The sequence below is a fragment of the Sorex araneus genome, chromosome 3, assembly GCF_027595985.1.
Source record: "Sorex araneus isolate mSorAra2 chromosome 3, mSorAra2.pri, whole genome shotgun sequence".
NCBI classification, from domain to species: domain Eukaryota; kingdom Metazoa; phylum Chordata; class Mammalia; order Eulipotyphla; family Soricidae; genus Sorex; species Sorex araneus.
Window position 1 is genome coordinate 243501 of NC_073304.1, and position 12791 is coordinate 256291.

General features: G+C 63.5%; 1 protein-coding gene across 1 annotated transcript in view; it reads left to right on the top strand.

Annotated features, from left to right (window-relative positions):
* Nucleotides 1-2012: 2012 nt before the first annotated feature.
* AHNAK2 (AHNAK nucleoprotein 2) overlaps nt 2013-12791 on the top strand; it is a 32906-nt gene continuing 22127 nt past the window's right edge. Inside the window, exons 1-6 of the mRNA XM_055130203.1 lie at nt 2013-2067; nt 11212-11267; nt 11358-11453; nt 11743-11832; nt 12175-12316; nt 12414-12556. Coding sequence (XP_054986178.1) covers nt 2013-2067; nt 11212-11267; nt 11358-11453; nt 11743-11832; nt 12175-12316; nt 12414-12556 — 582 coding nt within the window. The remainder of the gene's footprint in view (nt 2068-11211; nt 11268-11357; nt 11454-11742; nt 11833-12174; nt 12317-12413; nt 12557-12791) is intronic.

Consider the following 12791-nt stretch of genomic DNA (forward strand, 5'->3'; position numbering starts at 1 on the left):
GCCCACCCTGCCCGACGGCCCTGGCAAAGCCGCAGCACAGGCTGCCAGACCCCTCCAGACCACCTCACGGGACAAGCAGCTCTCCCCAGCCCCCACCATCAGACGCGCGCCCGTGGGAGAGCAGTGTCCAGACAGGGCTGAGGGGAGTGGGCAGGGCCCCCAGGGAGCTGCCAGGGTCACCATCCCAGGCACCTGAGGTGGAGGGATGGAGGGAGCAGAGCCCACCCGGTGCCCCGCTGAAGGACAGGCTGTGTGGGCGGAGGTGAGAGGCTGTGCTGGCTCTTCCCGGCAGGGCCGTGCCACTGTCTGCCCTGCCGCTGGCAGACAGCCGGGCTGCAGCACAGCTCCGGGAACTGGCTGTGCGTCATGCCTGCTGCAGCCCCGGCTCCACAGCGGGCGCGCATGCGTCTGCAGCACCATTACCTCAGGGGCCGAGGGGCACTTGGGGTCTGAGAGGGGGAATTCTCGCCTGGCCAGACAGTGGGTGTGTCCCGGGCCGGTGGCCCTCCTACTGCAGCTGTCCAGGGGAAAAGGGTGTGTCGAGTGAAGGAGAGTGTGTCTGTGTGAATACGGATGCATGTGTATCTCTGTAGGATCTATGTCCAGCGGTGTTGTGTGCATGTGTATGTGGTTATTATATGTGCAGTAAATGTGTGGTGTCTGGCAGGTGTGTATGTGTGTTTATGAGCGTGTGTCTATGTGTGCACATACATACCTAGGTAGTGTTTATGTGTGTGCGTACATGTATGTGCCTGGTGCGTATATGTGTGCACTCATGCATATGGGTGGCATGTCTGTATGTGTGCATGTTAAATGTGGTGTGTCTATATGTATGCATGTTTGTATATAGTGTGTATATGCATTGCTATGTGCATATATGCATGTGTCTTTTGTCTATGTGTATGTGTGTTGTGCCTGTGTGCAACATGTGTGTCTATATATGTGCATTGCTATGGTTATGTATATGTGCAATGATGGGTCTGTGTGTGCATGTGGTGTTTCTGTGCATACATACATGTATGTGGTGTGTCTATATGTGTGCACACATGTGTCTGTCGAGCCGGCACCTCTGTGTAGCCCTGAGGCATGGATCTCCAACTGGTGTGCCCTCAGCCTGACCTTGGAGTGCAGGTGCCCAGCGCGTCCCAGTAGGACGGGCACCCCAGAGGCTGGGCTCAGCTGAACTCCTACTTGTAGGCCCCCCTCATGGGATGGCCCCAGAGGGACCTCCGCAGGCCACAGCGGGCCTGAGTTCACACCCTGCCATCTGCTGCCGCGACAGCGGGGTCATCTGTGCCATCTCACTCTGCCCCTGGTGCAGTGCCCCTTCCTGCTGGCCGGACACTGACCTCCACAATCTTCTTTTAGAGCCCCGTGCCCCAGCTAGTGACTGGATGGACGTGAGGGACTGTGAGGGCAGCGTCCAGGAGCCTGGGCAGGTGTCGGAGAGGGAGGAGGTGTGCGTTTGCTGTGGGGGTCGGCAGGGGCGGGCAGGGCGGGGCTGGACCTGGGGCGGGGCGGGGCCTGCTCCCGGGCGGGGCGGGGCTTCGGGGCCAGGCCGGGTTTCGGGAGGGACAAGCCGGGGGCGGGGCCGGGGCGGGGCCTGGTCTCGGGAGGGGCGGGGCCTGCCTTGGGATGGGCAGGGCCTGGTCTCGGGAGGGGCCGTGCTGGGACGGGGCCTGGCCTCGGGAGGGGCGGGCCCGGGGCCGTGGCTGGGCGGGGCCGCGTCTGGGGCGGGGCGGGGTGGGGCGGGCAGAGGGGCGGGGCTGGCCATGGCCGCAGCCAATGAGCTGAATGAGGCCTGTGCGGCCGCCCGGGCCGGCTCCGCAGTGGCGGGGCGCGCGGGGGGCGGGCCGGGGCGGGCCGGGGCGGGGCCGGCCGCCGGGGTCTGGGCACCGGCCGCAGTCCGAGGCCGCAGCCCTTCGCGCCGCCCGCCCGCCGCGCCTCCCGGACGCGCCCCCGGACCCGCAGCTGGAGCCCGGGCCGCGGCGGCCCGCACTGCCCGCGCCGCGATGTGCGACTGCTTCCACGTGGTGCTGCCCAGCTGGGCCGGAGCCCCCGGCAGCGGTGCGCCTCCCCGCTTGCAGCCCGCTCCCCGGGACGGGTGGGCTCCGCCGCGCGGCTCGGGGCGGGGGTCGCTCGCGTGACTGTGCCTCTGGCTTCCGGGGTCGCAGCTCAGCCGGCTGACCCGCCTCCGCCCTTCGGGATGGGGTCTTGGCGCCGGAGGTGGACCGAGCAGGGCCTGTGACCCGCGTGCTCTGTGGGGGCAAGCAGTGTGGCTCCTGGAGAAGCGGGGGCCAGGGCGTCGGAGGTGGCACTAGTGAGTGGTGGCTGTGCAGAGTACACCTGAGCTGTGGCCTCTGGTGAGGCATGGGGTCGGGGTCGGCAGGGTCCGCCAGAGCCGGGAAGGGAAGTGGGGTTCGTCCACAAGGTACCTTCAGGGATGCCGGTAGTGAGGGGTCCATGCCCCTGTGGGACTCCGCCAGGTGCAGTGTGTGCATGCTTGTGTATGCGCCCATGATATCGGCGTGCACGTGTGTCTGCCCTCAGGTGTGTCAGCAGGCTGGGCTGGGTTAGCTCTGGCCACAGTTGGAAATGCCGCAGCCGGCCACACCCTGGACACCTGGCTGGCTGCCGGCCCAGGGCCTTGGTGGTGGCTGAGCCCCGCTCCCTGTGCTCCTGCTGCAGCGCCCCCTCACACCGCCTCACCAGGGTGCCCGCAGGTGGAAGACCCGCCATCCAGGCTCACAGCAGACCCCGGCCCGGAACACCCTCTCCGTCCACTCCCTGGGCAGCTGCCGGGAAAGAGCCTCACAGCCTCCACCTTGGCGGGGCGCCCGGACCCCCGCAATGGGGTGCCTGGTCTCCAAGCCCCTCCCCATCCCCTGCCGCCTCCCAGGGAAGGGCCGCAGTGGCCCAGTGGACTGCTCCAGACCCCGGGGGTCTTACCCTCAGAGCATCCCTCCTGAGATGGGCCCCAGGAGGGTCCAGGGTCTTGGCCCCATCACCTCCCACAGGCAAACCTGCTCAGGGTGCCTGCCCCCGCCTGCACCTCCCGCCGCCCCCACACACCCGCTGAGCCCCCGGGCTCCACACCCCTCACCAGGCCCACACTGAGGGGCCCGCAGAGGCCTGCCCTCGCAGGCCACAAGGCGTGTCCGCCCCCTCCGCTCCCGCACTCTGCTGTGCCCCAGCTCGTTCCGGGGCTGCCCGAGTCCTCTGGGTCTTCCTGGGCGTGACCCCTTCACTCTCGTGTCAGGATGGAGCCTTGCCTCGTGCTCTGTCTTGGGGCCAGCCCCCACCACCCCCACCTTGGGCAGGGTCAGGCACCCCTGGACCTGCACCGCCCCTGGGCGACCCGTGACGGTGTCAGAGCCAGCCTGTGACTGGCTTGCCCAGGACTCAAGAAGTGGAGGTGCCTGGAAGAACCCAAGGTGGGTGCTCTTCTCCCACTGCGGGAGGGAAAGGCCCAAGTCTCCGAGGGACACAGTCAGGGAGGGCTTCCTGAAGGAAGCAGCCCTTGGCTTCTGAGTAGCTCAGCAGGAGGGCTGGGTGCCGACCAGGGCTATGTTAGGGGGTGAGTCTGTATTGGGTGCCTAGGGTGGGGGATGGTGGAGCAGACAAAGAGACAGTCTGGGAAATAGCATCAGGTGTGTTCTCGGGGTATATATAGCACCCCAGTGCCTTCTTAGGGTGTTGGAAGGATCAGGATTGGGGGTAACAGAGGCTGGAGTTAGGCTGGAGGTGCCCGGAGGGCCTGGGGCACAGGGCTAGGGCCATCACCTGTGTGTGCTGAGCCCCGTTGGGGGTCTCCGGGCCAGGCGCCCCTTTGGTTTTCCTTTGGGGAGGCCGGGGCGTCGGGGCTGCGGGGGGATGAATATTTAATGCTTAGAGCTTCCTCTGTAGCCAGAAGCTGGGCCCCGGAGCTGCCTGACCATGGGGCTCTGGGGTGGATCTGACCAGCTCCGGGAGCACTCAGCTGGTGGGGCCTGACTCAGGGCAGGGGGGTGCTCCCAGGGTCTGGCTCCTGAAGGGGTGAGGGCTGTGGGCTTTGAGGGGCTCTCTGGGCCCAGCCAAGGGCCCTTTGTTTGGGGCATCCCTGGCCCTGGCTGGAAGCCCAGGTGGGTGGCTCCCTCCTTGGCAGCCCTACTAGGGTGGCACCCACACCCGTGGGTACCTCGTGACACATGCGCTGAGAATGCCATGCTCCCGATCAGCTGCCCGCACCCCATTCCCACGCCAACTCCCGAGGAGCGGGCCTGGGTGTAGCTGAGCCGGCTGGGTGGGGCTCCGGGGGACATCAGGTGCTGCCCAGGGCGCTTATCTGCAGGGGCACAGGTGCCCTCACCAGCCGGCACGCTGACCATCCTTCCTGGCCCTGGCAGCCCCCCGAGACCAGTGCACTAGCCACCTGGGTGTGGGGAGGGGCGTGCAGGGCCCCGTGGGTCGGGGAGCAGCGAGCACAGAGGCCCCATCCTGTCCCTGGCCATGAGCTGGGGACCTCTGGCTGCCTGAGGCAGTGTCCGGGTCCCTGCCAGGAGGCTGGGACTGGCGGGGGGTGCAGGGTGGTGATTTGAGGGTTGTAGGACCAATCAGGGGATTCAGTGTGTGCTCCGTGCTGGCCTCCTGGGATGAGGTGACTGCTGGGTACAGGCCAGAGCCCCAGGGAGCTGGTGTTCCGGGGGTGGGGGGCCGGTGACCCCTAGTCAGCCCCAACCCCTGGGACCTCCACTCTCCACTGAGGGTGTCATGCCCCCCATCCCCTCAGTCCACCCCCACTCAGGCTGGATCTGCCCGGGCAGAGGAGCAGCTGCCCCCCACCCCCACAACCTCCCAGGTGAGGTGACAGCGTGATTCAGCTGCCACTTAGTCACACATGGAGTGTTCAGTGCACTCCCGAGGGGCCCCAGCTGTGCCCCAGGCCTGTGTCCTCCCGCTGGGGCGTCAAGGGGGTCCACCTATGTGTCTCTCTCCCATGCAGGCCCTGGGCTGGTCGGGCTTTCCCTCCACGGGCCATGGCAGGGCTGCCGGCGAGGGCCTGGCCCAGTGCCCTCTGAGGCACGGGGTTCTGGGGCTCAGGGCCAGCAGGAGGCGGGCAGCGGGCGGGCAGTTGCAGGAGCCCCGCCTGGCCAGCCCTTCTTCTGCGCGGGCCGGGAGCACCTCGACTGGGTAAGTGGCTGCACCCCTCCTGCCCGCCCCACGTTGCCAGCCCCAGGCTGCCTGCCCGCCCAGGTCTGTGGGGGTCGAGAGCGAGGGCGCCTCTGGGTGTGGAGCCCAGCTGGGACCAACCACTGGGGCTGGGACAGGCGGGTCCCAGCTGTGGACGACAGTCCGGTACTGTGAGGTACCCTGGGGCTGGGCAGGGGAGGCCCGGCCCCAACACCCCGCTTGCTGCTGAAGTGGGTAGGGGCACTGCCCCGGCCCTGCTCTGGTGTCCCTGTTGACTGTACCCACCTGTGCCCCGCCTGGAGCAGGCCCCCCGCCCTGTGGGAAGGGCATCGACAGGGCCCAGCCATGACTGGGGTCAGAGGGAGCAGGCCTTCGAGGGGAGCCTGGCTGTGGGTCGAGGGGGCAGGGCAGGGGTGGACCACAGGGGCTCAGAGGCTGGTGTAGTGCCCTGGGCTTCGACATGACGGGGCTCGGGCAGTGGTGGCACAGACCCATGCCAGCTGCACTGCTGTCTGAGCCGCCTTGGGCAGGCTGTGGGTGCTGCACTGGCCAGTCTTGTGACCAGTCAGCCGCCCTCTCCCTGCAGAAATGGGCCGGATGTGAGTGTGCGTGAATGCTGGTGTGCATGTGGGTGTGTAAACGTTGTGTGTGCATGCGTGCTGGCTGTGCATATGAGTGAGTGAACATTGTGTGTGTGTGAATACCGACTGTGTGTGAACATTGTGTGTGTGTGAATGACAGCTGTGAGTATGGGTGCATGAACATTATGTGTGTGTGAATGCCGGCTGTGTGTGGATGCGTGAATGTTGTGTGTGCGTGAATGCTTGCTGTGTGGGTGTGTGAATGCTGGCTGTGTGTGGGTGTGTGAATGTTGTGTGTGCGTGTGTGCCGGCTGTGTGTGGGTGTGTGCCAGCTGTGCATGTGGGTGTGTAAACACTGTGTGTGTGAATGCCGGGTGTGTGTGGGGGTATGTGAATGCTGTGGGTGCTTGAATGCCGGCTGTGTATATGTGCGTGAATGCCAGCTGTGTGTGTGCGTGAATGTTGTGTGTGAGTGTGTGCCTGCTGTGCGTATGGGTGTGTGAATGTTGTGTGTGTGTGCATGCTGGCTGTATGTGTGGGCATGTGAGTGTTGTGTATGTGTGGGTGCGAGAACGTTGTGCGTGCATGCCGCTATGTGTGTGTGTGTGTGAACGTTGTGTGTGCGTGCGTGCCGGCTGTGCATGTGTGAACACTGTGTGCGAGTGTGTGAGCATGTAGGTGCATGAACACTGGACATGCGTGCTGGCTGTGTGTGGGTATGTGAATGTTGTGTGTGCGTGCGTGCTGGCTGTGTGTGGGGGGGTGTGTGAATGTTGTGTGTGTGTGTGTGTGCGTGTGCCAGCTCTGTGTATGGCGGTGTGAATGCTCTGTGTGGGAGGGAATGTGCTGGTCCACCTGGAGTCACTCAAGTGCTCACAGCCCAGCCAGGGGTTCTGCCCACCCAGTTGGGCACCTCCTGGCAGGCCCCTGAGGCTGCAGTTAGGGCGTCCCTTCACAGACCAACACTAGCTCCGGACATGCAGTCTGACCCTGTGGCTGGGCCTCAGGCAGGGGGCCAGGGATGTGACCCAGGGTCCCGACTGAGATGGCCACTTGGATTTGGGGACAGCAACCCTCCCCTGGAGCCCAAGAATTTCTACTTGGCTGGTGGCAGGAGAGTCCCCAAGTCTGCCCCATGGCCCTGGAACCTGACCCCCAAGCCCGCAGAGCACCTCCCTGGGCTGTCCCTACAGCAGCCCTCTGGCGCCGGCTCAGGACTCTGGCCACCCCTGTGCCTCCTCTCTGGAAACCAGGCGGGAAGCCCTGGGGCCGGGTGGACGTGTGGCAGGCGGCATGACGCCCCAGCTGTGAAGTGTTTTTGGAGGCCTCACGGTGAGTCACTTTATTATGGTCCCCAAGACCATAATAATAAGGCAGGGCAGGGCCAGTCTGGGCCAGGGCAGGTAGGCTGCAGCCGCCTCCCACTGCGGGACCCCTTCCTGTCTTTCCGTCCCTGGTCCCTGGGGCAAACCCCCTCCCCCCACAGTGTGACAGGGCTCCCCCTCCTCCCTTGCTGGGTGGGGGGGAAGGGTGTCATGAGGGAGGGGCCAGGCAAGGACAGGCTTGGGCCAGCAGTGACAAGGCTGAGCTGGGTGTGGTGCCTCAGCTCCTGACCTCCCCGGGGCGCTGAGCATGGGGACCGCCCCTGACACCCTCTGAGGGGCCCTGAAGTCTCCTGAGAGTTTTGGGGGTGCAGTTTGTCCAGCAGTCTTAGAGTAACCACGGCCTTCTGCTGCTGCCCTGGTCGCCTGGTGCCCAGCCCAGGCCTGCCCCCCTGCCAGCTCACCTCGACACCCCCTACAGCCCCGCCCCCTCTCCCGGACTCTGCAGGGGCCTCCCCCACCCCCACTCCACATGATCTTTGCATACACACACACACACACACACACACACACACACAGACTCTGCCACGCCCTGAACCTCTGGCTGTTTTGCTGCCTCTGACTCAGCACACAGGCAGCTGAGGCTCTGCGGGAAGCCAGAGGAGGGGAGGGTGGGTTCTGGGGCTCCGACCCCTGGCCCCTTTGCAGAGTCCTGGAAGCAGGTACTGGGGCAGGTAGCTGGAGACCTCACAATGGGTGTCATAAGGTCCCAGGGCTGAGCCCTGCTTCTGGAACAGGGCCCGGGGCAGTGCTGGTGTAATTTCCCTGGCACCCACCCCCCCTCCTTCCCTTGCTGGGATGGGGTGATGGGTGTTGTGAAGGAGGGGCCATCAGTGGCAGGCTGGCTGAGCCTGGGTGTGGGGCCTCACCCAGCCTGACACCCTGGCGCTAAGTCCTCTCGGGGTCCTGTGTGTTCAGGGGGTTCAGATGTGGGAACCACAGGGGGCCTGTCTATGGGCTGTAAGTGGGGGTACATGGGATCCCTGGAGTTTGTATGTGGGGCACGCCGGGCCCTTGGAGTCTGTATTCGGGGACTGTGTGCGTGGGGTCTGGGGACACGGGCCCTCCCACCCAGGCTCTGGGGCTGCTCTCCTGGCTGCAGCCATGCGGGGTCCCCGTGGGCGGGGCTGTGTGGAGAGATTGGTCCATGGCTGGGCGGGCACACAGCCTTGGTTTCTGGGTGCAGCTAGGAGAATGGGAGGATGCTGTGTGTGGGGGTGGCTGTGGCCCTCCCCAGGAATGGGGTGGGGTCTTGGAGCTCCTGAGTGCTGGCTGCCTTGTACTGCTGGGGCCAAATGCAGGGCCGGCACGTGCAGCCTCCTGTGGCCACAGTACCCCAAAATGCTGGAACCCAAAGGCCCAGCCCACTGGGTATGTGGGTGTGTCCCATCACTGCCTGTGTGCTTGGAGCACTGGCCACATGTCTCGCTCAGGTCCCCACACCCCCATGACCACTGTGACCCCCCAGAAGCTGTTTTCCTTGGGGGCCATCCCTTGCTTACTGACCTACATGCTCCGTCCTCAGCAACCATATCCAAGGGTGCCCCGGCCCTTCCCCCAGGCCTCGCCTCTTCTCTGGGCCTCCCCTCGGCACATGGAGTTTGACCACCTTCTTTTGTTGTTGTTTTGGGGCCACACCCGGCAGTGCTCAGTGGTTTCTCCTGGCTCTGCATTCAAGAATTACCACTGGCGGTGCTCAGGACCATATGGGATGTGGGGCACTCAACCCACATCAGCCCTCCTGCTGCCCTCTCTCAGTCCCTGTTACTACCACTGACCGGTGCAAATTTTCTGTTCAATTTCCACCTCTTTAGCCCATAGGACTTCAGGGTGTGGTGCTGCCCAGCAGGGGCCCTGGCTGTCTTGGTCTTCTGCGGCTCCAGTGCCTGTCCACCCGTTTATGTGCCTGGTGGTCACTGAGTCCTCCCCTGTGTCTCATGGTGTCCCCCACGTATATACGGTCCGTCACTGAGTCTTGTGTGCTTATATATATATGTATATTTCCCCCTAAGATTGGTTGCTTTCTACTTTAAACTCCATCAAACATAGTGTGCTACTCTTGGTACATCAGTGGCCTGGTTCAGGAGTACATTCACTCATGGATGAGGCTCGTCCAAGCGTGTGGAGAGCAGCCGTGAGCCTGGTGGCGATTGGGTTCTGGAGCTTTTCAGCTGCCCAGGCTGGCTCTGTTGGGGCAGGGAGGGCCCTCACCTGCCCCCTCCTCCAGGCTGCCCCTGATAAGACAGCCTGGCATCTCTATGGCATACGGTTCTCTGCTCTTTTTTGAGTCTTGCCTCTCTTTTTTTCCCTTCTTTTTTTTTTTTTTTTGTCTTTTTGGGTTACACCCAGCGATGCACAGGGGTTACTCCTGGCTCATGCACTCAGGGATTACTCCTGGCAGTGCTCGGGGGACCATATGGGATGCTGGAAATCGAACCCGGGTCGGGCACGTGCAAGCAAATGCCCTACCTGCTGTGCCTCTCTTTTGAGGAACCGTTTCCCCCAGAGCCCCCACCCACGGTAGCTGTGCAATTCAGTCACTTTTAGTACTTTGTAGACTTGTGCAGTCATCACCATCCAGTTCCAGAACATTCTCTGCACACCAGGCTTCCTGAGGACCTATGCACAGGCAGTGCTCACTCCCAGAAGAGCCCCAAGCAGTATGTCAGTATTCTGGGGAAATGAAGCAACTTTGGCTCAAACTGTTGGTCCTTTCCACCCGCCTGTGGTCAGCACCTGCTCATGAAACAGCCTTTTATGCACAGGATGAGCTACGAGGAGGACCAGGTGAAGGCCCACGATTAAGTCCTATCCAGGACCAGCCAGGCAACCTGTGGCACCCCGCTGTCCACTGGAGAGCTGACCTGGGACCCCCAAGCATGCCCCCATCCAGTCTCAGATGGGAAAAGCTCCCTGCAGCAGGAACACTCCCTGCAGGTGGGAGGCGGGAGAACGCAGCGCTGGCCTGGTGGGACGCTGCCCGCATGGTGCCTGCTGGTGCTGGGCCTTCCCAGCACGGCCCGGCCTGAGGCGTGTGGAGTTCTGACATCTCTGTCTGCCTGAGGGGTTTGTGGCGTTTCCTGCCCCATGACATTTTCCGTTTTTCCTCCTGACTGGCAGCGTTCCTTCAGCTGGATGCAGCAGTGGCCCGGGACCGGAGCTGCTTGCTTCTTCACACCCTCTGTTCCCTACTCTGTTCCCTACTCTTTGCCGAGGTCATCTTGGGAGCCAGCAGGTTTGCAGTCCGTTGCTGTTGAATCACTTGCAGCCTCTCTGAAAGTCCAGCTCTTGCTTTTTCCAACTTCTGATATTCTCTTCATTAAAGCATTAGCATCACATTTCCCAGGAATTCCCCAGGCCTGATGGCTTTAGCCTCTCTGATTTGGGTTTGGGCCTATAGCCAGGGGCTTCAGGGGCTGCTCCCAGTGCAGTGCTGGGGACCTCCCAACCCCTGCATGTGCAGACACACGGTGCAGGGGCTCCTCCCCCTCCGGGGAGCACAATGCAGGCACTCCTTTCACTCCAGGGAGCACAATGAAAGCATACCTCCAGAGAATATGGGTGCAGGTACTCCTCCAGGGAGCACGGTGCAGGTGCTCCTCCCCCTTCAGGGGTAACAGGGGTGCAGAAGCTCCTTATTTTGAGCAAGTCCTTCCCTATCCCCACATTCTCACTTTTGGGGGGGGTTAATTTTTTTTTGGCTTTTTGGGTCACACCCAGCATTGCACAGGGGTTACTTCTGGCTCTGCACTCAGGAATTACTCCTGGCAATGCTTGGGGGACCATATGGTATGCTGGGAATCGAACCCGGGTCAGCCGCATGCAAGGCAAACACCCTACCCACTGTACTATCGCTCCAGCCCCCCAGGGGTTTAATTTTTGGTCCACACTAAGCAATACTCAGGGCTTACTCTGGCTCTGCACTCAGGGGTCACTCCTGGTGGTGGTCAGGGGCCCATATGGGGTGCTGGGATTCGAACATGGGGCGACCGCGTGTGAGGCAAGAGTCCTCCCCGCTGTGCCGTGGCTCCAGCCTGCGCCAACCCTCACTTTACTCTGACTCCGACTCTCCCGTGCAGCTGCTGGCCGGCGCCTTCAGCCTGAGGATCTGGACCTCGAAGCTGAGGAGAGCTCTGTAAGTGAGGCCGGGGGTTCCACCACCACCCATCCCCTCGCTGCCCCCGCCCAGCCGATGGGCTGAGGGCAGTGTGCTCCTCTCCTGCAGGTGACCGAGGGGCCTGGGGCTGAGATCATACGGCCCCGGCCGCAGGGCTCATCCCCCGTGTACGAGTGCACTGAGGGCGCCAGCGTGGGCCTCCTGGTAAGGCGCTATACTCACACAGGGCACAGTGTGGCTGCATGTCTGGGCTCTCAGCCACGGTCTCACCCACGGCCTGTCCTGGGACCCCCTTCAGCTGAATAATGGTGGGAACAGCGGGGCCAGCACCCGGCCCTGCGAGCTGGCACAGGGGTCCTGCACAGCCCTAAGGGCTCATGCTCTTTACTCGGTCTGCCATGCCAAGCTCAGCGGCGGTGGGGCTCCCTGGGAAGGGGGCTGGAAGTCACTTGTCGCTGGGGTCCCTGGCACTAACTGCTGTGTCTGGCTGCAGGAGGACGAAAGGGGCAGCTGGAGAGCCTGGCGGAAACGGGACTCTGGGGACTCGAGGACCTTTTCCAGGATGAGTCGCACAGAGGTGGGTGTCGGGGAGCGGAGTCAGGGAGAGGCGCCCCCACAGGGGCCCCGCCAGGCTCTGAAGAATGGGACATGGAAGGAGAGACATCGGCTCTGCAGGTGGCCTTGCCCACTGTCCTGGGGGGACATCCAGGCAGGGGGAAGAAGGCGAGTGCAGTGGGGTCCACCGTGGCCAGCTTTGGCACATGCCATGGAAGGTTCTAGACCTGTGTGGAGGGTGACAGCGCCATGCCCTCCTGCCAGGCAGCCAGTGGGGGCGGCACGGTTGGGGGAGTGGGCAGGAGCAAGGGAGCGGGAGGGAGGTACCACCCAGCGGCTGGGCCTGGGGCTCTGATGGTGCATCTCGCAGGAGTGTGCAGAGGCCACGCTGAAGACCGAGGTGGAGGCGGGCGCGAGCGGCTACAGCGTGACAGGCGGCGGGCGGCACGGCCTCTTCGTCAAGCAGGTGCTCAAGGGCTCCACGGCGGCCAAGCTCTTCAGCCTGCAAGAAGGTGCGTGCAGAGGGCAGGGCTCGAGCTGCGGGTGTGTGGGGCCCTCCGCGTCCCATGGCCGCTGGGGGACTGGGGCTCAAGGTGTGTCTGTGTCCAGGGGATCAGTTGCTCAGCGCCACCATCTTCTTCGATGACATCCGGTATGAAGATGCACTCAAGATCCTGCAGTACTCGGAGCCCTACAAGGTGCAGTTCTGCATCCGCCGGAAGCTTCCTGAGGCACAGCGCACCCGCCAGCAGGTGACCATGGGGCCAGGGCTCCCCCTCCCCCTCCCTTCACCCCTCCCCCATTTCTCTGTCTCCCTTCCCTTTCCCTCTCTCCCCCTTCCTCTGTCCCTTCTCTCCCCCTCCATTCCTCCCTTCCCCTCCCCCCTCTGCCCTCCTCTCTCCTCCTTACCCCCCTCCCCATCTCCCTTTCCTCTCCTCTATCCCTCTTTCCTCCCGCCTCCCCTCCTGCTCCCTCTCTCCCTTTCCC